Raw genomic sequence first — 26,681 nt, forward strand, 5'->3', positions numbered from 1 at the left:
TGCCTTCATTTCTGCTTTTTATTGTTTTCACCTCAACAGATTCTTGGTGCACATGAGAAAGTCCTGGTGGCGATACACAAACATCATAAATGACACACATGGACAAATGAGAAAACACAAGCTGCATTATGAACAAACACATCAGCAGCGTAGAAAACAAGGATTGCATCAGAAGGAATAGATTGAATGCTTTACTAAAGCATTAAAAAAAACAGTTAAGGAGACTCGCCAATAATCTCACAAATCCCAAACACGAAGACGGCTCCTTTAGGCTCAACATGTGGACGAGGGTTTCCGTCTGATGGAGAAGAGCTAAAAGTTGGGCTTGTGCTTCTTCACCTCCACCATCAGGTGGTGCAGGTTGATGAGCTCCGATCGGACGGCCAGGCTGCGGAACGTGGGCTGGTTCAGGACCTTGTGGAAACCGTGGTAGTACTGGATCAGCTGAGTGAGAGCGCCCTGCAGGGGAAGACGAAGAGCGAGATGTTTTTTCCCAAACGGGGCTCTATTTTGAGGTTTTCTCTTTCTAGAGGACACCATGACGGGGTTATTATCGGTTTTCTATCATTTGTGTTTCTGTTTTTTTGCAATTAGACATTGACTTGGAGACAGTGCCAAGCAAAACCAGGCGCCGCTCGTCACTAAGCCGATACTGTCCCTACAGAGAAGCATGGTGGCGGCAGCATCATGCTGAGGGGATGTTTTTCAGCAGCAGGAACTGGAGAACTAGTCAGGACAGAGGAAAAGATAACTGCAGCAATGAAGGGACATTCTGGATGAATACATGCTTCAAAGTGCTCTTGGTTCGAACACTGTGGCGTTTTATTATTTTAAATGAATTTGATCCATTTTGGAAAAAGGCGTAACGTTAAATTGTGGGGAAAAGTCAAGAGCTGTGAATGTTATGTCATTTCATTTTATAGTTTGAAGGGACAGAAACTTCTCTTTCTTTGAACTTTTTCCGGATGATTTGAACTTTTGAAGGTGAACTAAAATGAATGTGTTTTTTTTCATTTAAACATATTTAAATATCTCTGCATCATTTTTTTTTCATACAAATAGGTTAATTTAGATTATTTTATGTCTAGTAAACATCATTTTACATGAAAGTACCCACAGACTCACATTCTGGTTTTAAAGGTGACGATAAAAACACCAAATCCTACCAGGAAGGTTTTAGGAAAGTGGAGTTTCATTTCCTCAAAGTCTTTTAAAGAACACTTCTCAAAACGCAGGCTAAACGTGACAGGATCTGTGGCGCCCCCTGGGTTAGGAACCGTTCTCCGTCACCCACCCCAAACAAAACCAGAACAGAGATTTGAAAATCCCACGTGACGATGAGGAGAATTGATTCGATTAGGACAAACCCACATGAATCAGATGCTGCATTTGGTACAGAACAGGACAACATGAGGGAGGATAGAAGTTATCGGGGATTTTGGGATGCAGACTCAATCAACTTCTTTAAAAATGTTGCATGATTGGTCCGAGTGGTTTCCATGGCAATCCCTCTCACCAAGGGAGCTTGATGGAACCATTGAAAACAAGGGAAATCAGTTTTGAACGCTGGACACACCGTCATCGAAGCTTCTGATTGGTCGTTTATTTACTTGAATTTGGACGAAAAAACAAGATAAGCTATTTTAAAAAAAGTAGCAGAGCAAGAACGGTTAGTCTGACAAATAGAGTAAAAGCTGTTTATTTCTCTATAGAAGTCTATGGGATCAGCGCCAAAGGGGGAGGGGTCCCTCAGTCCGGTTCATGATCTCAACGCAATCAGGAGGTCAGTCGAGGTGTTTTAGTGCCACACCTGGCCGCTGGCTCACCTGTATGATGCTGGTTCCGTTTTTGAAGTTGGTGAAGGACCTCATGACGTCTTGACTCATGGACTCCACCGACTGCTTCCACGTACTTGAGAAGCCGCGGACCAGCTGGGTGATTCGAGCTGCAGACACACGTTCAAAGTCACTGTGGTGTGTGTGGTTTCACACGCGCTTAGAGCGGAAAAAAACGACTGTCCAGAGACAAGAAAGAAGAGGCAGCAGGCGGAGAACGAGACACAAGAGGAAGGAAATGAAAGTTATGAGGAGACGATTCAGCAGAGCAAACTAAACTATGAGTGGACGGTTACTCCGTAAAACAAAACTGAACCTGTAAATGAAAGTGACACAAGCCGAGGATCGGCCACAGAAGTGGATATGAAATGCGCTCAGGCCACAATCAATAATAAATATGGGGACATTTTAAACGGACCAAAAACAGAGTTCAGTGTTCTGTTCCCAGATTAAAAGCCAAACCTTTAAACACACTAAAGGGCAAATTCCAAAAGAAATGATTTCCCCAATGACTACAATATGTTTAAAAAAGACACTTTAAATAAAAAAACAAATCATATGTATCTTTATTTTCATAAGGAAAACTTTTATCAGTAGTTTTTCCTTTTCTTAGAGCTGAAATTCCCACGTTTTTTCATTTTTCATGAACCTTTTTGCGTGAGCAGAGTTCAAAAACCTTTTCCCACAGTCATCATCATCATCATCATCATCATCATCATCATCATCATCATCATCATCATCATCATCATCATCAATGCCAAACACATGAAGACATGGTCTTCCATACGTGCGCTTAGCTCACACAGACTAATGCCTGTGCTGCCCGGATTTCCCATCATCCCTCTGTTGACACGTGTGCCTAAGGCTTCACACAACTGAACTGCTGAGGACCACAAAGTGAAGATGAACTCTGTCAGAAAAGCTGTGCATGCTCAGAGCGGTCACATGTGCTAAATAAAGGTATGAATGGTTGCCGACTGATCATTTCCTGACCTCAAATAGACCAGTCACCCTTTTTTGTGGCAAACTGGAGGTTGAGGATTCTTATCTACACACCACAATGCTGGCAGTGAGACAAGCCGCTCGCTCATTAGTGTGTTTTGACATCCAGATGCAGCCTAAGAAGCTTCAGCACGTCACCAAGAAGCAGAAACAGTGGATCTACACGGAGATCCCAAAGGTCGTCCTATCTGCAGACCATCCACCCGCTCCACCTCTGGTAGCTTGATGCTTTTTCTTTTTACATAAACTGCTACAAAAAAAAAGAAAAAGCTGTGGAAATGAGATGAAAATGGATCGATATGAAATTTGACTCGGAGTAAACAAATTGTGTGAAAAGAGACGCCGTCTTTTACGGAAACTTTCATTCTGGGTGCAGTGTGCCTGATCCGGCGTGGGATCAGGCCTCTGATCTGCATAGCTGCTCCCCCACAAGGAACAAAATACAGATGCTTGTTGCACAACCCGAGCTGTAACCCCATGACCTTCAGCAGTCACTTGCTAGTTTTTGACTAAACCCTCCACTGTGGGCTGCAAGATTCCCTTTTCCGTGTGTATATTTATTAATATTTACCAGTTTGCTTTGAAACAAAAACTTCCCCTTTATGCTAAACAGCATCGGTGCCCCCCCCTCTTCTATCATTACAGACAACAGTGCTGCTCTCTGTATTTACTGATGAATGATGGTTCTTAGTCTCCAATCTTTGTATTACTTTCCACAAATTAATGTACTTTTTCAACTTTGCTAATTAGTTGTTTTAATTTTCTTTGACCAAATTGTTTTTGCAGTAAAATGCTGCAATTCTTCAACTGACCACTAGAGGCAGATCTGAGCAAGGAGCAATTTCCCATTGAGTCCCATGTTAAAATGTTAACCTTTGTATCAAGAAAACAAAAACTAATGTTTAACTTGGTGTAAAAAAACTTCTTACATACTTTAGTGTTTTTTGTCATTGCTTTATCTTTTCTTTCATTTACAGGTAAGATTTCAGATTTCAGTTAGGCGGGGTTATGTTTGTTATTTTCGCCTTGGTTCACCCTGAAGCCTTTTAAAGTTATCTTTGTTTGGTATTTATTCTTTTGTTAGTAAATCTGTTATTTTTGTACGGAAACAATCTTTTGGTGTTATTAATGTAATTCGGGGCAAACACTTGCCTTTAATGTTGTGCTCCTACCTCCCCCTAGCCATCAAATGGGGCATAACCGAAGGTAGCTTCCTGCATGTGTAATTTAATCAAGCTTCTTGCCTGAGGTCTTCCTCTGTTTCCTCACCTTCCTCGTTCTTCAGACGGTCCAGCTGCCCTTTTTCCATCAGTGCCTCCGCCTCCTTGACGAAGGCGATCATCCCACCAAAGGGAGGAGACAGGATCTCCTCAATGAACTCCTGGAGGAGGATATTAGTAACGAAGAATTCGGTAAACTGTCTAATTTAAAATCTACAGTGGATTTCAAATTTGTTATCAACAATAACATAGAAATTACACAATAAGTGAAATAGTTTATTCAATGGCTGTGTCTATACAAACGTTTTGACACCATTAAAACATTAGATTTCGTTTAACTTAAGGTTTTTTGATTGAACCAACAACCACAGACCTGTGTTCTGGCCAGGAGCAGCTGCTGGAAACCTTCAACCTCTTTGCTGTCGTCTGCTGCCCTCTCCTGGCCAAGCCAAGCCATAACAACAAATGATTATGAAATTCAAAAATTAAAAAGTTGCTGTCGAATTTAGATTTACAGATGAGTTTCTGGAGATAAGCTGAGGTCTGAGATGTCACACAGAAACACATAAATCATTCTCATGTTTGTTCCTTTTTCCATATCTGCCGTAACATCTCACCATTAAGACACTCAGCATCATGTCGTAGTTGTTGATGAGGAAGATGAGCTGGTCTTTTCTCGAAGGAAATTCTGCTGCCATCTTTAGCACAAAATTTTCTACCTCAACCTAAAAAAGAAACAAAAAAAATTAAACTTGTTGATGATTTGATGATTTGATTGATAAACAGGAAATGAGTCCATCGGTGGGAAGGATATTTTGTTTGGGAGTAGGAAATGTAAAAAGTCTGCAACCAGCAACTGTCCCAGCAGCGTGTTGGTCCTCTCGTTGGGGAATGTTTGGTTGATGCTGACGATGGCTGAAGAAAACTCTGCATAACGACGCGTTATCTGATGGAACAAACACAGCACGGGCTCACTGACGGCATCTCTGCCGTTTGTGACGGGATCCAGGCGCCACCGGCGCTCCTGTGTCTGTGACTGCACTTACATAATGCGGTCTGGTGTCCAGCACTCCCAGCCTCCCAGGGTCTGTGTTTCTGACGCTGTGGATGTTCATCTCCAGAATCAGCTCAAACCTCGGCCACAGAAGCTCCAACAGGGCTTCCCAGTACCTGAGGATCACACAGACACACTCACTTTATGGTTTTACAACTAGTCATTGAAACAGAATGGATCTAATGTTGTGTTTTACATGTAAACATTCAGAATGTGCTCCAAGTGTAACAATTAATGCATATCTGTCCCTGCAGAGATTATGAAACAGGGAGACATGACATCACAAACTTGGAAAACAATAACATTTCAACTTTACAAGTTGATTTTGCTCAATTAATCAATAAATAAATGTTGTCTTTTTTAAGTATACATCCATAAAAAGGAAATACAGACAACAAATTATCAATCGGGGTCAGTTTATAGTTCTATTTTTTTTTTTTAAACATACTGCCAAGAGCAAAACCGACACTACAAGACTGACAAAGTGATACAATCAGCTTCCTAAAACCTACTGAGCTTCTTTCTGTTAGACTGTTAACGCTCTTTACTGGAAGCATAAATCTGCTTCTTTTTTTTGTTTTTTTAAAGCAACCTCTGGTTTACTTTCTCCTAATAAAATCTCTGCTAATTGTCTACATTTTATTTCCTTCATTTAAATCCTTAAAATATCAGAACTCAACAACCTGTGCTGACACAAACAGAATATGCTGTTCAACCATGAACATGGATCCAAGTGTAAATCAAATGTGAAGGTAAGAATTTGGCCTCCGTCAGAGAGCGGCTGACTTGTCGAGGGCGGGGATGTTCCTCTTGGCCGTGATGGCGCGGAACCGGAGGATGATGTGGATGCAGAGGAAGATGGCGATGCTGTCGTAGCAGTCCGACACGTAGGTGGACATGCTTTTCTACAGGAGGAGGCAGAGGGAACCTTTTATGTCATGTGGGACTCCTCTTGCCTCTTGCCATGAGGACTCTAGGGTTACTCTACCAGAAACATGCTGAGAGTTTTCCCCATGATGCTGTTGAACAGGTCGAGGGCGGAGTTTCCAGCGACCATGAAGAAGTCGCACAGGAAGAGGAATTCTCTGCAGCCGTTGTCCAGCAGAGCGTAGTGCTGGCTGCGAAACAGCGTCTCATAGGGATACTGGCGGACACAGAAAGAACTAAATTTAAAAAGGGTTATATAAGGACGACCTTTTTTATAACAGAAAACCTTTTGATGCAAAGGTTTGTTTCTTTAAAAACAAAAAAAGACAAACCAAACTTTATTTATAAAGTGCTACAAAAGTATCAGACTTAAAACAAATAAAATCTCCCAAATATAAAATAAAACTTAGGAGCATTAATAGAAATAGAAACCAAAGTGGAAGTGAGGAAATTCTATTTTGGGGATCCGTCCACGTCAGCGACCAACCCAGTCATGATCACAGAGATCATCACCGTGGGATACGCCCTGAAACCCGACCCGCGGCGCTGAGGTGACCCCTGGGTTAGTCGCCGTGTGGAGGAGCTCTGGAGCTAAAACCAAAAACACAAAAGTACATCACAAAACTAATAAAGCAATAACTAGACCTTATTGTAAAAGTAAAAAAAGATAGTCACAAAATCCAGAGACATGATTTTAAAAAATGGTTAAAGAGTACAAAGAGATCCACAGGTGGGGTCGGCCATGAATGAAGGTTTGGTTCTAACTTTAAGGAATTACTAAGAGGACCTCGAAAACATTTGTAAACAAATAAAAGAAACTTTAAAATCAATCCTAGTTATTTTAAAAGAAATCTGTTAAAAAAAAAGTATAAGCCTGACGATTGACAGATTTGTGTTGTGCTCAGCATGAAACCTTTCCTTCAGATATATATGTGTCACATCTTTATTAAAAAGAAAGCTTAAATTTAATGAGACCCGTTCAAATTCTTTCTTTCTCTCTCTCACCCTGCTGTCTCCTCTCTGAGCTGTGTGTGGAACCAAGATGGGCCCCTCCAGCTCAGCGGGGCTCAGTATGGCCCCCCGCTGGCCCACAGTGAAGATGGTATTCCGACTCTTCAGGGACGGTTTGGAGAAAAATCGTGCAGCTGGGCGTTAAGGAGAAGCGCAGGAAAACAAAAGCACTGAAGGATTCACTGAAGGATTCCCACAAGGTCAGAGAGAAAAGGATATCTTTCTTGGCTGTATCTTCCACTCCCATCAGGTCGTCTTTATCTGCCACTTCTTCATACTGCAGCATCCACGACAACAATTAGATCAAACACAGATTGTTGTGTTTTTTATAAAGATTTGTTCCACTGACCTGCACTTTCAACAGCCTGCCGCTGTATGACTTGAAGTAACTGTAGTAGATTTTGCTCATGGTGTCCACGTACTCATCTCTGACCTCCTTTGCTACCGTTCTCTCATTGGCCAGAAGAAACTGATAGAAAAATCTACAGGAAGAAAGTGTAAAAGTCAGAAAGATCGGAAATCCATTTTCCAACAACAGGGACTTTAGTGTAAAAACATGGCAATAAATGAGGAAACTCTGAAACTTTATGTGTCATCCTTTAAGGACGTCCTCACCTGTATTTTAACAAGGTGTTCTGTGGAATCTGGTAGTTTGTCATCGGTTTCCTGAAGGAGTAAATCTTCTGCAGAATGAACTCTCTGATCTTTGAAACTGCCTAAAGAGGAGATCCACAGAATATTAAAACCGTTTAAATTCATCACGTTGCAGTTTGGGTACAAAGAACCTAACATGTGGCATTATTAGATGTCAGCCAACAACAGAAAAGTTGATTTGCAAAGAGACTATGTTGTGTTTCTACTTTTTTTCTGGCAAAAAGAGACTTAGGACTTAACTTTTTAAAGTTCTATCTCATTTAACTGTCAAAGCGTCAGGAATGGCCTCTGTCTACAACTCTTTCTGATCGTTTTTCCAGACTTTAACCCATAATTTTTCTGCAGAATGAATAAAAAAAAAAACCCTCACAGATCTTTATCTGCGCCTCTGCTTCTCACCTTGATCTTGAGCCGGTCGACGATGTCCTGGATGTCTGAGCAGGCCAGAGTCTCTCTGAAGCTCAGCTCCTTTGCAAAGTTGATTTTGCTGTTGAGCTCGTGGAGCTGCTCCAAAAACTCCTGCTCGGTCACTGGACTGTCCAGGATGGTGCTGTGACAGAACAAGGCGTCAGTCCTTCACTTTTTCCACATGAGGATTTACAACCACACACTCTACATTTATGCAGTAAAAAACAAACACGCAGAGGTTAGGAAGGTCATTTTTGTGGCAGGAGAATTCCACTAAGAATGACTCTGGTTTTTAGTGGTAAAATGTGTCTAAGGCTGCATTTACACTGCAGGTCTTGATGCCCAAATCCGATTTTCTGACTATATCCGATTTTTTTGACGGCCCGATTACATCACCTTTTAAAAGTGACCCGTATCCGATTTTTGCATTTACACTATACAATGCTGAAACTATCAAACGTAGACGTTCTGAGGACTACGTAGCAGCATTTCCGCCTTCCGCGGACCTCCTTCGGACTTTTGTGTGACTGCGGTTGTCATGGAGGCAACGCAGCGACGGAAGGAGGCGTTGCCTTGGGCGCTCCTGGATGAGGCGGGAGAGGGGATACGGCGCGGGAGAGGAAAAAGGAGGGCTGCTCGGCCGGCTTTTAGATGCTCTCACTGAGTTTTGAATCAGGAAGTGTTTGCAGACGTTGTGCTGAACTAACAGTTTGATCCAAGCAAAGAAATAAACGGCTTCTAGCCTGTTCCAGAGCAACGGTGTCCCGCTTCATTAGTTACCGTTTGCGTCCCGACCGGGACCGGACGGAAAATAACAGCGGTTTCCGACTACTGTCTGAAGCCTGAGGCTGAAAGGTAACAGGCTGATGGGGCTCCAGCTGTCCTCGAACAGCAACATCAGCGCACAAAAGCACCTTAATAAGTCATGTGATCTCAGTTGGTGGTGTCCTGAGTTGATGTCACTGACGTCCGACTCGCATTTACTGGGGAATATCTGATTTGTCTGCTTACATGGCACACGCAAATGCACGTATCCGATTCGTATCCGATTTATTTCCACATATGAATGAGGCGTTTTCCTGCTTACACGGTCACCGGTCATATCCGATCTGTGCCACATGAGAGGAAAAAAAAATCGGAATTGGGTCACTTGGACCATGCAGTGTAAATGTGTCTTAATGGTTTGCAGTGCGTGACTGCGTGTGTAGGTATTTTGGCGGTTCAGACGTACGAGATCATGGCTCCGGGCACCACCAGCTCGTCCACCAGCTGGCTGAGGTGGCTGCGGACGGCCTGCCTGTTCTTCAGCCGGATGTTCATGCTGACAGACTGCTGCTGCAGGGTCTGGATCTCGCTGCTGATGGACGACAGGTCGCTCTGGAAGCCACTCAGCATGCCCTCCATGCGCTGAAAGAAGGCGGAGAGACATCTGCTTTAGTTTGGAATCGTACTTACTTTGTTGTTGAAACAGGATGAGGCAGTTTTCAAGATAATTTCCAACATCCTGAGAGTATAAGGTTGTTCATTTTAACGTTTCATCTGAATGCTTACAAAGTTTCTTTTATTCTATGTAAAGCACTTTGAATTGTCTCAAAAAGTATAAAAAATATTGAACTATAACCCCCCCCAAAAAAATTGGCATTCAGCTTTAGAGTTAAAACCTATAATTTGTCAAATTTACTTCTATGTCAGAGTTTGGATAGGTTTCTTTCTTCATTAGAGAGCTAAGATTAAAATAAAAAAGTATAAAATGGTTAAAATAAATAACCATAATTATGAATAAAACTGTGTGTAGATGTACCTTAAATAGATTTACAAATGAATGAGTGAATCTTTCTGTCCTTTACTCATTTCTAGAAGCCACAACTATAGTTGTTGTTTAATTGTTCCTATTAATATATCTACCTGGAACATTTGAGAAGCAAAAGAAATGTTGTTTTTTTTTTGCATTCATAATCTTCTTCTCACACATATCCAGTTTGTTAAGCTAAACCAAAGCTTGCATCGAGTGTCCGGGAGCAGTTTTCTCAAAGACAGCAGCAGGTCTGAGATCTTTTCTTACCTCCAGTATGGAGTCACAGGCAGTGATCTGGTTATGCAGGAGAGCAATGTTCTGACTCTCCTTAATGTCTGGAAGACAGATAATCAGGAAAACTGTACAGAACATTTCCATAAATAAAACCTTTGTGAAACATTTACTGGCTTCATCTTTTCATTTTAATGGATTAAACCTTTCATACTGCAATGGATTAAAAATGTATATATAAACTTAGATTTCCTATTTAAGTTTTCCCTAAAAAGACAAAAAATTAAATGTTACCGGTTACAAAAAGTTCGATCGACACTCCGTCTTTATTCTGATCTATGTTTATAAGATATTGAAACCAATCAAAAACACACAAAGCCATCTGTAATACCAGATTTAAAAAAGAAATTAGCTGTATATTAATTCAGCAAAGTTAAAGAAAGAAGAAAACTAGCAGAATAATAGTTTGGCGTGTTCTCATTTCAGGTCATTTTTTAACAAATATTGAAGGATACAGTCTTTAATAGATGCCTGCTCAATCCTCTGCAGCTCCGTCTCCACTTGTTTGGAATACTGACGCAGATCAACCCCCTAAAACGAAGGACAATTGACCGGCAGACAGAAAGTCAGCAGTTTAACATTAAACACAACATTCATATGACTAACTAAATTCATCACAGCCATTGTTGTTCTTCTATTAAGAGGTATTGAGGTTTAAAGTAAACTAAAAAGGCAAAATAAACCTTTACTTCTAGAGATTTTCAAAGAACAACAAAAGGATCTCATTGTTCGGATGATTTAAAGCTGTTGCTTGAAATAAACTGAGTGTCAAAGCCTGGAGAGATAAAAATACTAATAAATAATTGTTAACAGAGGCTAATGTCTGGACGTGGAGAAAATCTGCTCTTTGATACATTTAGTTTAAAAAAATCTATTCCTCGTATGACACATGAATGAATTGGTTGTCTTAAACAACTGAGCTCCATGTTTTACCGTTTTGAGCGCCTCCTTCACAAGATCATCCTCCAGATTGGCCTGAATATGAACTGAAAAACAGAAAAAAACCACTGATTTATTACAAAAAAACAGTTTTCAAACAGTGACACTGAAAAGCAATGACGGATTCTGCATTCCACTTTGACTATAAGTTCAAAGAATATAACAGGGGAGTAACAATTCATTTTAACAGTGATTCAATATCTGTGGTTAAGATTCCATTTTGGTTCATTGACCTAAAATAAATCCAGAGCATCTTTACCCAAAAATTCCACCAGTGTGACTCAGAGATAAATATTTGGGTCCGGAACAGTTCAGGGAAAGTTTTCCACATTCATTTTATTTTTTGCAACATAATCTACTGTAGAATAAATATTAAGAATTAATGCTAAATCTATTGACATTTTTAGTTTCCTAAAGTTCAGCCCACTGTTATTTTTCCACATCAACATAATCCAAACATTATTAGAACATTCTAGCACACTGTATGTCTTTGATCAGTTCAAAGTGTTTCCACACATTGGACTGGAATGATGGATTTATTATATTTGGATGCTATCACACGTGTGTATTGTACGCTGTAATGCACTTGGTCATGTTATAGTAGATTAAACCTACCCTGTCTCAGTCCATATGTTCCCATTTCAATTTGATTACTGATTCATCTAATTTCGCAACGATTTTTTAATTGCATTCCTTCCTCAGGCTGATCAATCTGGTTTGATCCTTGAAATACAAATCTATTCATCGATTATTCGTTACACCTGTAGAATTGTAGCAGTTGTTTCTTACCGTCGACTTCATCTAAGATGAACTCGTCTGTGGTGAGATCCAACTCCCCAAGGTTAAGAGTTGGGAAGTCTCCATCAGTCTTCTGAGAAAAAGACACAAAGTAATAAAAAAATATATATACATCCTGATGAGACGTAGACCCCTGCTTAACAAACAAACTATGAATAAAAACTGACTGAAAGAGAAAGTCAGTTTTGTTTGACAACAACTAAGCCTTAATGGACGTGATCAGAGACTAGTGATGCTACGTATTCAGGAAATTGTTCATTGCGGCAAACAAGAAGAGAGGGTAGACTTAAAACAACAGATCCAGACTGGTTCAAATTGACCTTTTATATCACACGTTTATCTGAAATGTTGTACTCTGCAAATACGTTTTAAGGAATTAGACAGTTCTTGACTTGTCTGCCAACAATTCAATTAGTTTCCAAATATGCTAACAGGGCAATCAGACAAATATCCCCCCCCCCCCACACAGACAGACACTAGACTTCTAAAATCAGTAAATGTCACCTCGTTTTGGAGATACGACATTGCTATTTCTGTTGGATTTCCTGATGTGTTTACATCCGATATCGCTCCTATGTTTGCTGCCGCTTCCGCCGCCATATTGGCAAATTGTGTAGATAAAGGAAAAAAAACGTTCCACCCAGTTAGTTACTGCAGCATTTTTTTAGGCATGATAAAAAGAAATGTCACATATAAATCTATCAGGCAAATAGGCAAGAACTTTTATTTTTATGAAGTCTATTTGATCAAAGTGAATCATTTTCGTGTCCATATTTTTTATTTTAAAAAAACAATCAAGTCCCTGCCGGACAAGTTAAACACCGCGGACCAACTTCCGTTTCCAACCACCTCAACCTCTCGCGAGAACTCCACGACTTCCTCTTTGCACGGAACCGACATCCAAGATGGTATGAAACATTTTCTGGCACTGTGAAACAGTCTTGAAATCTAGAGTAATCCAGCTTTATTCGCAAATTCTGTCCTTAAATCATCGGTGTTTTCAAACATTTATTCGACAGCGAAGCTATAGAATAGAATATTGGCTACACAATCATGAAGATGTTTTGTAGGAAAAGCGATTGAAAATGTGAGCGCCGACGGACTCTAACCGGCTAGCATTTCCTATGTTAAAATTCTGATGTTGCTCAAATTAAAGTTTTAAATACTCGCAACATTTCCAATACAACCTAAGTATTTTTAAACTGTCTCCCCAATTTGGTTGCGAGTTTTTTCTTAATTGAAACTGCTTGTGCGATCATGTTTGTAGGCTAATTTAGCCGTGATACTAGGTGTTGGGATTGCATGATATTTTCTAGCTAATGTGATCTGTACAAGATAATACAAACACTGTTCCCTTTGTGTTTAACAACTGCTTTGTTTTGGCCCTGCAAAGCCACCGTTTAGGCAACTTGTGTCTTCAAGCTCATGTATTAGCTTACCATACATACAGAACCATACAAAAGTATCTGATCAAATTACTGTAAGGTACAAGTGTTTTTTATGCTACCAAGCAATATTGAGCCATTAGAATGTTTTGTGTATGCATAGTTTCAGTTATAGTAGAGCATCACTTATAAATTTCTCTGATGTTGGTACAGAATGAGGATCATTTGAAGGATCTCACATGTTCAACTTTTGTTTTTGTTTTTTGTTAATAGTCTCTGGTAATCCCCGAGAAATTCCAGCATATTCTTCGTGTACTCAACACGAACATCGATGGTAGGAGGAAAATCGCCTTCGCCATCACCGCCATCAAGGTAATCTGATTGTGGGACTATTCATGTATCTGCAGAAAATACAAAAAAGTAAACGTTATTGTCTATCTGGTTACAGGGTGTTGGCAGACGTTACGCCCATGTTGTCCTGAGGAAGGCTGACATTGACCTCAACAAGAGAGCTGGAGAGCTAACGGAGGAGGAGGTAAGGCGGCAATGAATTCTCTAAGTTGTTTGTAAATGAGTGTTTGATTTAAGCAACAGTGTTTTGGGGATACAACAAGAAAAATGGCTGTAATTCGAATGTCTTGATTTGCAACCAAACGCAAAAGCGGATGGTAAATCATGAAGATGCACATTGCTGCCTTGCCTGCACATATTTTAAGCGCATGCAAGGTTAAGTGTTGCTAATGGTTGCACGTGTTTGCAGCAACCCTTCTGTAGGTCTGTGCAGACAAGAGAGTAGTTGAGTGTCCGCCCACGTTTAGCAAATTACATGTCACTTTCTTTGAATTAAGAAAGAATGTTTTTGGGGGTACCAAAAGAAAAATGGCAAAACTAGAACCATTTTTTGACAGTGTTGTTCATTTAGACAGGATGTTGCATTTAGGAGACAGACTTGCGGCATAAGATGGTTGTTTTCTTTGCTGAAGGAAACTAGATCTTGATGCATGTGTCATGTTGTTGGGACACAGCAGTCCAAAATCCTTCCGTTATGAAAATTAGTTGAAATGTTTTATGGCGCTGGTTTTAAAAGTCAGAATCAAATTCGTATTTCCAAAACTTATTCCTTCTTTTTAGTAGGCTGTTATTTACCAGATCAAACGTCATCCTGGACATAATGCATGCAGCCAAGATGCACATTGGTGCAGTACCGGCACCTCTAAGGTTTTATTTAGTTGTTGGCCGCATGGTTTTGAAATGAATGTTTAAGTCCCATTATTTGTCCCGCTCCTATGTGTGTGAAATGTGTTCTCTGCATGTGATCCATCCCTGGAGGAGCGGTGAGCCGCAGAAACAGCTGCACTCAGGAACCTTTTGGTGGTTTAACCACAATCCTAACCTTAACTCTTTCTTTGGGTCCGTGTGGCTAAGGATAAAGTTCACAATTGGCCTTCGTATTTTGGAAATTACGTTCAAATAGACACTGTCTTTATAACAAATTACTTTTGGAGTTTTTATTATGACTTTAATTTGAGTCACTTAAATTTGTTAACCCCTTTATCTTTATAATAATAGATACTTTATTGATCGCACAATGGGGAAATTCTTCTCCGCATTTTGACCCATCCTGAGCGGTGAGCTGCAGCCTAACCGCGCTCGAGAGGCAGTAGCGTTAAGGGCCTTGCCTAAGGGCCCTCACTGGGTGATGTGATTGATATGGTAATTGACCCAGTACCATTGTTTATCCCCCTCCGGAAATCAAACCCTGGATTCCTGCATTGTAGCCTCTCACCTTACCAAAAGAGCTTTGTTCATTTTATACCACTAGTTACCCAAAAACTACTTTTTTGTACCCGTTAAATTGTTTTGAAGAGATATTTGACAAACTTAAAAAATCATAAACTTGTAAAAGCCAGTTTTACCATAAAGCTGTAGTTTGAGTTTCTTTCTTTTTCCCAGGTGGAGCGTGTGGTGACCATCATGCAGAATCCCCGGCAGTACAAAATCCCAGACTGGTTCCTCAACAGACAGAAAGATGTTAAGGACGGCAAATACAGCCAGGTAGGTGGACACTGTCTGCTTGTATGTCTATGGAGATGATGCCTTGAGGTCGAGTCATGGCCTCTGAACTTAACGGTGTCCAATTGGCATCATAAGTGCAGATGGCATGACTCAACTTGCAGCCACTTGTTCTTCTTCTCCATTGTTGTTGGCGCTACTTTCATGGCGTCACCATCTTCTTTACAGTTAGATGTGCAGTGAGGGACAGCAAAAATATTGTGGTTGTTTGTGCTTTTCTCAGGTCCTTGCCAACGGTCTGGACAACAAGTTGAGAGAGGATCTGGAACGGCTCAAGAAGATCAGGGCTCACCGTGGTCTCAGGCACTTCTGGGGGTAAGATTTGATTTTCTCCCTGCGTGGGTTAAAACCGCTTGTAAATGTACAGATCTGTGGGTTTGGCAAATGTTCATGAAGTTAAAATCTGTTTATGCATTCTGAAAAGTATCTGGAGAGTTTTTCAGACTTTAAAGATGTCTCACTTAAGATGAAAAAAGAGCAAAATTGGAAGAAAAGAATTGAAAGACTTTTAAATGTGAATTTTAGTGCCAGCATCTCTAAATGGTTTTCATGATTTTCAAAGTAGTGGTTAAGTTTAATGGAAACTCTTTTGCTTTCTTTCTCCATTGTAACCAAAGCACTTTCTTGTTAAAATTGTATATTATCTAAAATTAGTTTTACACACAAAAGTGACCTTTTTAAACAAACATTAGAATTTTGAATTTGTGCATAATGGAACCACACAGCTTTGAACGTTTTAATGTCTTCTGACAGCAGTTCAGTTCTTGTGTCTGATGTGGCAGTTTGCTACTTTGTCTAAAATATTTAATTGCAGGGATTACATTTTTGAATTTTTAAAACTTAAATTAAAAAAAAGGTGCACATTTCTGCTGTTAAATGTTGTCCTGTATGCAGAACAACTCTGCTCTCTGGTAGTTGCAGTCCAAACCTTTGACTCATTAGTTCCTGAGAAAATGCTGCTTCAATAACATTCACGTTGTTTTAATTTGGGAATATTGCAGACATTTTTTAAAATCCTGTTTGAGAAATCAAAACACAAATGTCAAAGTAACAAACAAAAATGATTACAGGACGTTTGTAACCGTTTTCTTTTCTCTCCCCTGCAGTCTGCGTGTGCGTGGTCAGCACACCAAGACCACCGGCCGTCGTGGTCGCACCGTCGGTGTGTCCAAGAAGAAGTAAACTCACTTCCTTTTGTTTCAATAAAACGACAACAACAGTCTGTGTGTGACGTTCTCTCATTTAAGAACGATAAACGTGTAGTTGCACTGATAAAGAAACGGGAATTAAAAAACAAAATCGGACACTCTTGAACTTGTAGTTTTATTTACTGCGTTACCGAGAAGATACAGTTTGTGTCAAAGGAACATTTCAGTTTTTACAAATATCCCATAAACAAAACCAAGTATGGCTGCAGCAAATAAAGTGCAAAACAGGAGGAGCTAAGATTCAAACGTAAGGCTCATGGCTTTTCTGTTTGTACAAGTGCCTTAGTTTGTCGGATGTGGTCGGGTACGGTTAACGGGTCGTGTGAGGGAACAGTTCCACGCCAACTTGAAGCGGGAAAGAAAGTCAAACTATTTAACGTGAACAGTTGGTCTGATAAAGTAAAGGTCTGCATGCAGTGGCCTTATTTAAGTACAGAGAACTAAATAAATGCTGGTTTGAGTATATGTTGCTGCCAAAAATAAATAGCTAAATATTAGAAACTCCATTGTCTCTGTAGAGAAAAGGGTCAAGATTATCCAAAAGTAAGAGCAGCTGGGAGGAAAATCCAGTTTGTGTTCGTCACCATGGAGCTGCTGATTCAGCACCTTTTGGTCACTTAGTTCTTTCACTGCAGATCAATTCTCCTGTTTTCTCTTTTTAGTTTAGGTGAGTTTGCTGTTCCAGGAGAAACGTTTGACTCACCAAACAATTCCACCTTAATGCTAGTTCTTCAGGGGAACGAAGCTCGTTTTGGCTGTGAAAAGCTGGGGGGGGGTGTCACAAAAGCAAGCGGCCGACTGCTCCTCATCCTTCCTTCTGGGGGGGCGGGGACTTCTGCTGTGCTGGTTGGGGTTGCTGCTGGTCCATGGTGGGGGCGTAGTAGAGCTCCAAAGGCTTTCTGACCTTCCAGTACTTCTCGTTGACCAACTCCAGCGTCAGAGAGCCGTTGAGCGTCTGCAGACAGGGACGGACAAACAAACGGGTTCATGTGTGGGAATTTGTCAAAAAGGTTTGTAGCGCAGGAGTCAGATTGAGGCTAAAAGGATAAATAGAGAAGGAATCCGGGTTATTTGTTTGATAAGCGGAGCTGGTCTTTCACATATTTACAATATAGACCCACTCCAAGGAAAAAGGTGTTTTTAACGTGTTCTTGTGGCATTCTTCTCATTATGGAGGACATGCATAAGCAAAATGTAGCTCAAAATTGCATTTCTGACTATTTCTTTAAATTTTAAGTGAGGAGCAGACTAAAATAAGATGCTGCTCTGCTCCATTCTGATGCAAAAAAACTGGATGGCTCCCACACTGCACGCCATTTTTGTCGCCCCGGTAGTGTTGGGTTGGGGGTGAGAGGAGCTGTAAGCTAGTGGGAGAGAGGGTAAACAACAGGATGGGGTGGGGTTTCACAGCGCCAAAGGTACCACCCACAACAGCGAGGCGAATTTCTAATGAACTACTGCCGCTCTGCAGAAACTATGTCGGTGAAAACGACACAGGCTTTTTGATTTCTGCTAAAAACAGCATAATAATCATTTTAGAATGACGGTAAAAGTTTTTACAATAGATCAAAAGATGATTGGAGTGGCTCTTTACAGGTTATTGATCTGGAACGGACTCCATTTCTTTGTCATTTCAGATTAGACACCAGGGAAAGCGAGAAATTTTATGAAATAACCAAACTATTCAGATTAGAATCCGCCCTAACAGTGACCTATTTCTAAAATATCTCTATGACATTATAAAAAATATTATTATCCTTAGTATAATTTGGAAATATTTTTTTTTGTCACAGAAACAGAAATGTTGATCCTTTTGTTTTGTTTATTTAAGACAGCATTAATTAATGTATTCATACTTTAATATATTAATACTTCATTCAGACAGGCTGATATCCCCCAAGTAAAAAAAAAAGTCAAGTTTAAATCAACAAAGGAAAAGAAAAAGCAAAAACAGAATAAAAAAATAAAAATGAAACAGCAGTAAAGTAATTAAACATAGAAGCAACAACGAAGGCAAAAGTGGATAAAGAACGAAATAAATAAATAGAATAAATAAAATCTGGACAGATGTGACAGAACTTCTACAGATGGCAGTTTGAACACTCACAGAGAACTGCCCGCCCCTCGTCATGATGTAGATGGTGTACTGTTTCTCGCTGACGTTGTTCAGGCCGCTTCCCTCTCCGCTCTTGGACGCCCCCTCGGTTTCTCCTCTCTCCTCCCCTCCTGCTTCCTCCCTGGCTCTGTCCTCTGGCTCCCCGTCAGTCCGCCGGTCTTCAAGGGCGATGCGCAGCGCCAGGTACTTGGAGAGGTGGTCCACTGTGGCGTTGGCCGTCGTCTTCACGTATCTGGAAAGTGAAGAAGAATCCGGAAAACTGAATGTAGACTTTTGCAGTAAGGTCTCCTGAATGGCCAATCTCAGTTGTACTTGCTGATTACTCGTCAGTGGTTGTGGTCACGTCCTGTTAAAGCATTTTTGTCAATGGTTTTGTCTGAATTCACTCACTGACCCCTGAAGACTACATCCAGTCCCCTGGACTTTGATGCTCACTAAAAACCTAATGAATAATAACATTTACGATGTTATGATGAAAACTTGGATTGAAAAACAAATGTACATACATTTTCTTAAAATAAATTGTTCAAATGCATTGTGGTCTAAATCGCCAATCTAGTGAGCACGGCTGCACCTTGGTTCTTCGCAGAGACTTGTGGGAAGTTTTGGAACACAAAACAGTGTGTTCACTCATTTTGTTGTGTTTATTCGTACCGTTTCCCTCAAATAATTGTTTGTGCATAAGAGTGACAGGATTAGGAACTGCGGTCATCTGAGAGTTGGTTCTACCTGGTCTGGTTGTAATCCTGGGCTTGTACCAGTTGTGGGTGTGGCCTGAAGACCAGCTCAATCTCGGACGCCGGGCCTTCTTTGCGCCATCTCAAAGGGGGGGTGGGGCTGCCGCTGTCCGCCTCGGGCCCGGAGCCGTCGTCAGAGGCGCGCCCCCTTTTGCGGCTCGGTCCGGCCTCTGGAGGGGTTTGGCCACGGGGGTGTGGAGCATTTGAAGGGGCGGAGTCGTGGGACAGGTGCGAACGAGAATCTCCATTATCCTCGCCACCGCTAAAAGTGGTGTTGTCACTCTCCTGGGTGGGTTTCTTCACACGGTGGTTCCTGAAAAGTTGTCGGGATACGACAAATTGTCGGCACAACACAAAAACTTGCAATAAAGTTGCAGTTTTCTGCATAATTAACTGAGATTATTAATCAAGTTTACTGCAATGGACTGTGCCGATATGATCGGAAACCATTCAGCATTGATCAGTTCTGTTAAAGTACAGATTTTAGTAGGAACTTTCCTCCCTTTTCCTCCCCCACCTCTCGGACCTGTAGCGGGCCTGTTGGCGGAGGCCTTCCTCGATGCTGGAGCTCAGCGCTTCCTTGTTGTGCAGTCTGTTGAGCCGCTCCAGGACGCTGCGCTGATGGGCCTCGTACTCGTCGCGGCTCGGGTAAATCTTGGAGATCAGAGCGTCGAAGTTGGAATCTCTGCGCAGGGAACGTCTGGAGACCAGCTTCTTCCTGCAGGTCGGGCACTCCTTGTTTCTGAAGAGAGACAAAAGAGGTTTGAGGCCAATAACACTGAAGCGACATCTAAAGAACACGCTTTTGGACATCTTCAATTATTCACATGATCACCATGAACCAGCTGATTCTGACCCAGAGAAAAGCCTGCAGTGCAGCATAAGGCTGCTTTTCTCCACTTCAGAATTTACATCCATTGCTTCAACCGCGGAAGAGTTACAGTAGTCCAAAGATTGTCAGAGATTTAAAAAAAAAAAAAAAAAAAAAAAAAGGTGTTGGGTTACGTGTTTTAAAACATAGCACAGATATAAACGTCAATAAATGTGTTGGCATGCTGTTCTCACCCCGAACGCAGCGCCGTGACGATGCAATCAGAGCAGAAGCGGTGCAGACACTCTTTGGTGGTCATTGTGTTCTTCAGCATGTCCAGGCAGATCGGACACATCAGTTCACTGTGCAGCGAGCGAGGAGACACCGCAACCTCCGTCCCGTCCACAATGACTTCCTGCACAAACAAAATACAACTTTTAAAAAGCCATTTTAATTTGGATTTGAAATTGTTTCAAGCTGTTGTGTATTTTTTTTTCAAATAAGCTTTGACGATGAGAGTTAGGATATAAAAGTTGTCATAACAAATTTCCCACCTACACAAACACACACAGGACGTTACCTGAGGGGTTCGGTGCAGCTCATATAGACTCAGCTCCCATGTCTTACTGGGAGTTTGAATGTTTATGGGAGCTGCCATTTCTGCTGATTCTCACAATCCTGTAGACCAAAAACACCACGCTGAAAAAAGAAGCATTTACAAAAACAACAACAAATGACTGTTATTTATCAGGGATGCCACAGTTCTTTAAAACCAGACCATATGTGAGGAAAGTGAATCGTTGCATCTGCATAGAGACGCTTACGCAGAAAGGGTCAAACATGCGTTGTGCTGCTTTAGGAAGGATTTATCGTGGCACTACATTACACCGGGCTTAGAATGAAAATGTTTATTTTGTTACTTATTAATAATTAGCAAATTAAAAAACGGATTTTTTAGATTATTGTTGTTGTTTTATAATACATAAACCAAATTTTTAAAGCCAAACTAAACTTTGATCCAAAGAAAGAAATCGATGGCGGCACCAAATCGTGGGGAAAGCCAATTTACACACCTAATATTTATATTGCTACAAGAATGTAAAGACCTGCTTCAAAGTTATGTGTTTGTTTACATGATGTTGTAACTTAAATAGATTTTAATTAAAGTAAAAAACAGGCAACATTCAAACCGTCTGGATAGAATTCTCTACATACATGTTTATGCAGTCTAGTGTGTGTATATATATATATATATATACACACACACATTTAATTTCTAATTCTATACGTAAATTACTACGAATACGCAGACCGATTAAGTGTTTTTCGTACTTATATTTGTTGCACCTTAAAATCTTTGACAAGAAAACTACAAAAGATTCAACGTAATTAATTAGTTTACTACCAACAGTTTTTTTTTTTTTTTTAATTATTAATATCTCTTTATCCTGCTGCCTAGTTCATAGCTCTAAAAAGAACTAGTAAAAGCAAGCTCACCTGATGTGATTGTTTGTTTCTGGCCGACAGTTGATCCACGAATTATTGACAAAACCCCCCACAACTCCCGAAAAACTACACGCTACAACCCTAAACAGCACACATGACCGCTTAAATCCAGCACGCTCTCTCACAGTATGAGCATTTGTGTTTCTGAACCGAGCTTGATATTCGTTTTAAAAAGTACAAACAGGAAAACAGTCACGACGAGAACATTTCCAAAGCATCGGCGTTTAGCTAGCATTAGCCATTGCCGTCTTTAGTCTTCTTCTTCGCCCCCTTCAGAGCAAATCCGCTCCTGTCTGGCAGCTTACTCGCTATTTCTTAGCATAACTGCCCTCCAGTGGACAATCACTGTATTACAAGAACGCAAAATGCGTTGTGTCTGAATACATTGTTATTTTTTAATTTTTCTTTCTTCATACAAGAAACCCACAATACAATGTATTTGATTCAAAATCACATGTTTAAAATTAGCATCTACTGCAAATTTCACTTTGATCTTACTAAATGAAATTGTGATAACATTTATTGGACTTGGATTTGTTTCCCCAGAAAACTGCAGTGCTAGGAGCAGCAATTCATAAACAATAATATAGTTTTATATATTATATAGTTTTATTTTAAAGGTGCCCATTTTGTATTTTTGATCTTTCAATTCACCAATTGGCCACTAGACTGCAAAGATGCTAAGACATGGCTGCACCTGATGAAACTTTAAAGCCAGCAACAAGACAGGTTTAACAAATATATTAATGGCAGCAATATAAGCATTTCAATTTATTATCAAAGTTGCTAAATTTAAGCTTTTAGCAGTTTTAAAATAATTGATTTGATCCAAATAACGATTACAAATAAAAATTCAACTGGGATTTTATGCTTCCTTACCTGAAAAATATAAAGCTTTCCTGGGATATTTGATTATTAAGACAAAAACAAAACAAAAAAAACAGCCAAAACTTTATTAGTGTTACTGAAGATAAACTTTTAACAGATTCCAAAGAGTCTGTTAAGAAGGGATCGTAACTTGAAAAACCTTTTTGATTAAAACATTTGAAGTACCTTTTGATTAGATAATAAACATGGATCCTCTCTATGATCTTGTATAATTTAAAATTACATTTTTAAGAAATAACTGACTGGGAAAAATGTGCCTCCAGCCAGTATCTGAAATTTGTTAAAATTTGTTTAATAAGAGTATGGTTTTAGAGGTATGGTATTCGTGTTTTCTTTTCTTTTCTGCTTTTGAGTAACTTGGCAGCCCAATACACACAATTTGTTTTTACTTATTTTCATTGCATTATTAAGAAATTACACGAGATTCATGTACTCTGTAGCTTTGACACAATGTTCTTTCACAGCTAAGCCCACATATTACAGGCAGATTGTTGAAAGAAAGTCTTTTGTTTTGATAAAGTCCGAGTTGAATCACATAGCAGATCACAGCTGTCAACGCTGCCGGCTTGATGCATCACCATTTAGATCAATTACCTCTTTTATGCTGCCGCTCTGTTCTACCTCTGAGTCATTTCTTTCCGCCCTTGTGTGATCTGCAGCCAGAGGTAGTTGCAGAGCTGAATCAGAGGCAGAGTCAGCGCCGCTTTTAAAGGGTGTGACGGCTGTGCAACCCTGTAGTGACACCCAATGTTGAAAAAATGTTCTGCTGTAAAATGTTTAAAATATTACTGACAGTTAAGGACCTGAGTTTCTGGTTCCATGCAGGTGCAGGAGAACCCAGGCCACCGGGTGTTTAAATGGTTGCCCTTTGGTAAAAGACTAAGGGTGCTGAGGTCACGGACAAACAGACTCAGAGACAGTTTGTTCAACAGAGCAATAGCCCTCATGAACACACACATGGTTTAGTTTCTCTGGGAGAAGGAGGAATGTAGATTCTGTATATACACCTGGTGTGCATTTGTATTGGTATATATGTATATATATTTGTGTACATCTTATCTGACTTTTATTTTATAATGGAAAGTATTTGGCATTCACATTGATTTCACAGTAAACACAGCTCAGAAATTGCCTTCAGTCATGGTTCTGCACACCCATGCCTTCCTCTTGGAGGTAAACCTAACTGCCAATTGCTATCTGCTGTTGATGGAGGTGTGCATTACAGAGCAGACAATACATACAACGTGTCTGATGTACACGTACAGTAAAAATAAGCATACCTACCTTTTGTCAGCACTTAATGCTGTGAAAGGAACAATGTTTTTCTTCTTTTTTCCTTTTACATATCACGTGTTTTGACCATGAACAGTTTCCGTGGTTACACCCTCTTGGGTTCTGCAACCCTGTGAAGAAGTATGAACGGACTAACAAAGGCGAGATTTGATGTATGTCATTTCATTATATTTGCATGCATTAGGGACATTACTGCTCTCCTGATCTCGAGTACATGTCTGTAAGATGCCGGCCTTTCTTCACCGTTGTGATTGTTACGGCGGTTTACATTCCACCCGACGCAAACACAAACAAGGCCCTCTCTCTCCCCTGCTGAACACCGTAAATGAACAGCAACAAGCCCACCCTGACGGTGCTCATGTCATTGGAGGAGACTTTAACAGGGCTAATCTGAAAATGGTACTGCCGAATTTTTACCAGCATGTCAAGTGTGCAACGAGGGGTGGAAACACTCTGGATCATGTTTAAACCAACATCAAACATGCATACAGAGCCATATCCCTCCCCCACCTCGGGCAGTCAGACCACCTCTCCGTCCTGTTACCCCCAGCCTTCACCACCCTCAGACGCAGTGGCAGGCCCACCACAAAAACTATAACGACCTGGCCTGAGGATGCACTTAACAGATTAGAAGGCTAATTTGAGCAGGCGGACTGGAATATGTTTCAACATCAGGAGCTGGAAACACACACGAGCACGGTGCTGGACTACGCTAAGTTTTGTAACGGAAATGTGACTGTAGACAAAAGCATCCGGGTTTTCCCTGACCAGAAACCCTGGATGACGACCCAAGTCCACAAACTCCTCAAAGCCCGCGACGCGGCCTTCCGGTCAGGCGACAGAGCTCTGTACAGAGCTGCCCGAGCTGACCTGAGGAAGGGGGTCAAAAAAGCTAAGATGGACCACAGGTGGACCATAGAGTCCCATCTGTCCAGCAACAACACGCAGGATGTGTGGAAGGGCATACAGGACATCACCAACTACAGGGGCTGTCAAGTAACAACAACAGACCATCTGAGTGCAGCGCTAGCAGAGGAGCTGAACAACTTCTTTGCACGCTTTGAAGCTCCAAAACAACAGAACTCTGCTGCACCAGCCCCAGTCTCAACCGCAATACCATCCAGCTCCACTTCTCCAATCACGCCGCTCACTGTGCCTGAGGATGACGTCAGGAAGGCGTTCCTTGCAGTGAACCCCAGAAAGGCAGCTGGCTCAGATGGAGTTCCTGGCAGAGTGCTTATAGATCGGTGCGAGCTTCTCAGCTCGCACCGATCTTCAAAGAGATCTTAAACTTCTCCCTGGCCCAGGCAGTGATACCTTCCTGTCTGAAATCTGCAACCATCATCCCAGTGCCGAAGAAATCCCCCATCTCCAGCCTCAACGACAACCGTCCGGTGGCGCTCACTCCAGTAATCATGAACTGCTTTGAGAGACTGGTCCTCCAGCACATCAACGATCACCTCCCCCCAGACCTCGACCCCCACCATTTTGCATACCGCACAAACTGGTCTACAGAGGATGCCATCGCCTTAGCCCTGCATGCTGCGCTGAGCCACCTGGAGGAAACAGAAAATACTGATCAGAAAACTGGACACTTTAGGCCTTCCCCCCCTCACATGTGCCTGGATAAAAGACTTCCTCACTGACCAGCCCCAGGCTGTGAGGCTGGGCCCCCACCTCTCTCCCACACGGACACTAAGCACTGGTGTACAGGAGTGGGCTGTGTACTGAGCCCACTCCTGTACTGCCTCTACACCCACGACTGCAGTCTGCAGCATGATAGCAACCTCATCGTGAAGTTTGCTGATGACACCACAGTCGTCAGACTCATCTCAAAGGGAGACGAGGCAGCCTACAGGGAGAAGGTCCTGAAGCTGGTAGCTTGGTGCTCAGACAACAACTTAGCTCTGAACACCAAGAAAACCAAGGAAATAATCGTGGACTTCAGGAGGCACAGCTCTGACCCAGCTCCCCTCTACATCAATGGAGAGCTTGTGGAGAGGGTCCACACCTTCCGGTTTCTGGGAGTTGTATTTTCCAACAACATCTCCTGGACAGAAAACATCACAGACGTCATCAAAAAGGCTCAGCAGAGACTCCACTTTCTGCGGGTCCTCAGGAAGCACAATCTGGACCCCAGCCTGCTGACAACCTTCTACCGTACGTCCATTGAAAGCCTTCTGATGTACTGCATTACAACGTGGTACGGCAGCTGCACCATGGCAGGCAGGGAGAAACTGCAGAGGGTAGTCAAAGCGGCTCAGAGGATCATTGAATTCCCTCTCCCCTCCCTGTCAGACATCTACTCCTCCCGCTGTCTAAGCAGAGCTGGGAAGATCATAAAAGACAGTTCCCACCCTGGCTCTAGACTGTTTGACCTGCTGCCCTCGGGAAGGTGCTACAGGTCAATCAGATGAAGGGCAAACCGCCTTAAGAACAGTTTTTTCCCCAACTCTCATTTCACTGTATGCACGAGTGATGCGAATTGTACATTTGTAAAATGACAATTAAGGCATTCTATTCTTCTATTCTATTCTATGTACAATTAATGCTAAAAGAAGGAACGTAAATATAGTAACACCAACACAAAAGATGATAGTTTAAAGGGAGTCATTATCATCGTGATGGCAGACAGACTAACATGATTATGATGTTTCTTGTAGCAAAAATCACTATTTATAATCAAAGTATATTAGGTCTAAAACTGGTTGATCAACTAACAAAATTCTA

At 41.3% G+C, this 26,681-nt stretch overlaps 3 protein-coding genes across 7 annotated transcripts; 1 reads left to right on the forward strand and 2 right to left on the reverse strand.

The window, feature by feature from the left end:
• Positions 1-12,694, reverse strand: vps52 (VPS52, GARP complex subunit). Of its 2 annotated transcripts, none has more exons than XM_011480685.3 (20): positions 12,439-12,694; positions 11,926-12,004; positions 11,131-11,183; positions 10,653-10,728; positions 10,174-10,241; positions 9,343-9,518; positions 8,103-8,253; positions 7,665-7,765; positions 7,399-7,531; positions 7,269-7,326; positions 7,044-7,177; positions 6,100-6,255; positions 5,898-6,016; positions 5,104-5,227; positions 4,908-5,003; positions 4,675-4,782; positions 4,431-4,496; positions 4,107-4,218; positions 1,827-1,945; positions 1-459 (listed from the first exon to the last, which is right to left on the reverse strand). In XM_011480685.3, the coding sequence occupies exons 1-20, from the start codon at positions 12,532-12,534 to the stop codon at positions 313-315; spliced, it is 2,172 nt and encodes a 723-aa protein (XP_011478987.1). In that variant the 5' UTR covers positions 12,535-12,694; the 3' UTR covers positions 1-312. The 2 variants fall into 2 exon arrangements, with proteins under 2 accessions (XP_011478987.1, XP_004073776.1); XM_004073728.4 differs by having other exon boundaries at positions 11,926-12,007; positions 12,439-12,692.
• Positions 12,695-12,759: 65 nt separating this feature from the next.
• On the forward strand, positions 12,760-16,611 carry rps18 (ribosomal protein S18). The gene is made up of 6 exons (XM_004073731.4): positions 12,760-12,842; positions 13,593-13,691; positions 13,768-13,854; positions 15,273-15,374; positions 15,616-15,707; positions 16,499-16,611. Exons 1-6 carry the CDS (start codon positions 12,840-12,842, stop codon positions 16,572-16,574), a joined length of 459 nt encoding a protein of 152 aa, XP_004073779.1. The 5' UTR covers positions 12,760-12,839; the 3' UTR covers positions 16,575-16,611.
• Positions 16,612-16,694: 83 nt separating this feature from the next.
• On the reverse strand, positions 16,695-22,066 carry ring1 (ring finger protein 1). Of its 4 annotated transcripts, none has more exons than XM_020706961.2 (7): positions 21,776-22,066; positions 20,845-20,967; positions 20,519-20,679; positions 19,971-20,195; positions 19,446-19,766; positions 18,708-18,948; positions 16,695-17,555 (listed from the first exon to the last, which is right to left on the reverse strand). In XM_020706961.2, exons 2-7 carry the CDS (start codon positions 20,920-20,922, stop codon positions 17,406-17,408), a joined length of 1,176 nt encoding a protein of 391 aa, XP_020562620.1. In that variant the 5' UTR covers positions 20,923-20,967; positions 21,776-22,066; the 3' UTR covers positions 16,695-17,405. The 4 variants fall into 4 exon arrangements, with proteins under 4 accessions (XP_020562620.1, XP_011478991.1, XP_011478989.2 ...); XM_011480689.3 differs by having other exon boundaries at positions 20,845-20,942; positions 21,762-22,066; XM_011480687.3 differs by having other exon boundaries at positions 20,845-20,963; positions 21,762-22,066.
• Between the last annotated feature and the right edge of the window lie 4,615 nt (positions 22,067-26,681).

Source organism: Oryzias latipes, chromosome 11, assembly GCF_002234675.1.
Source record: "Oryzias latipes chromosome 11, ASM223467v1".
In the NCBI taxonomy this organism is placed as follows: Eukaryota; Metazoa; Chordata; class Actinopteri; order Beloniformes; family Adrianichthyidae; genus Oryzias; species Oryzias latipes.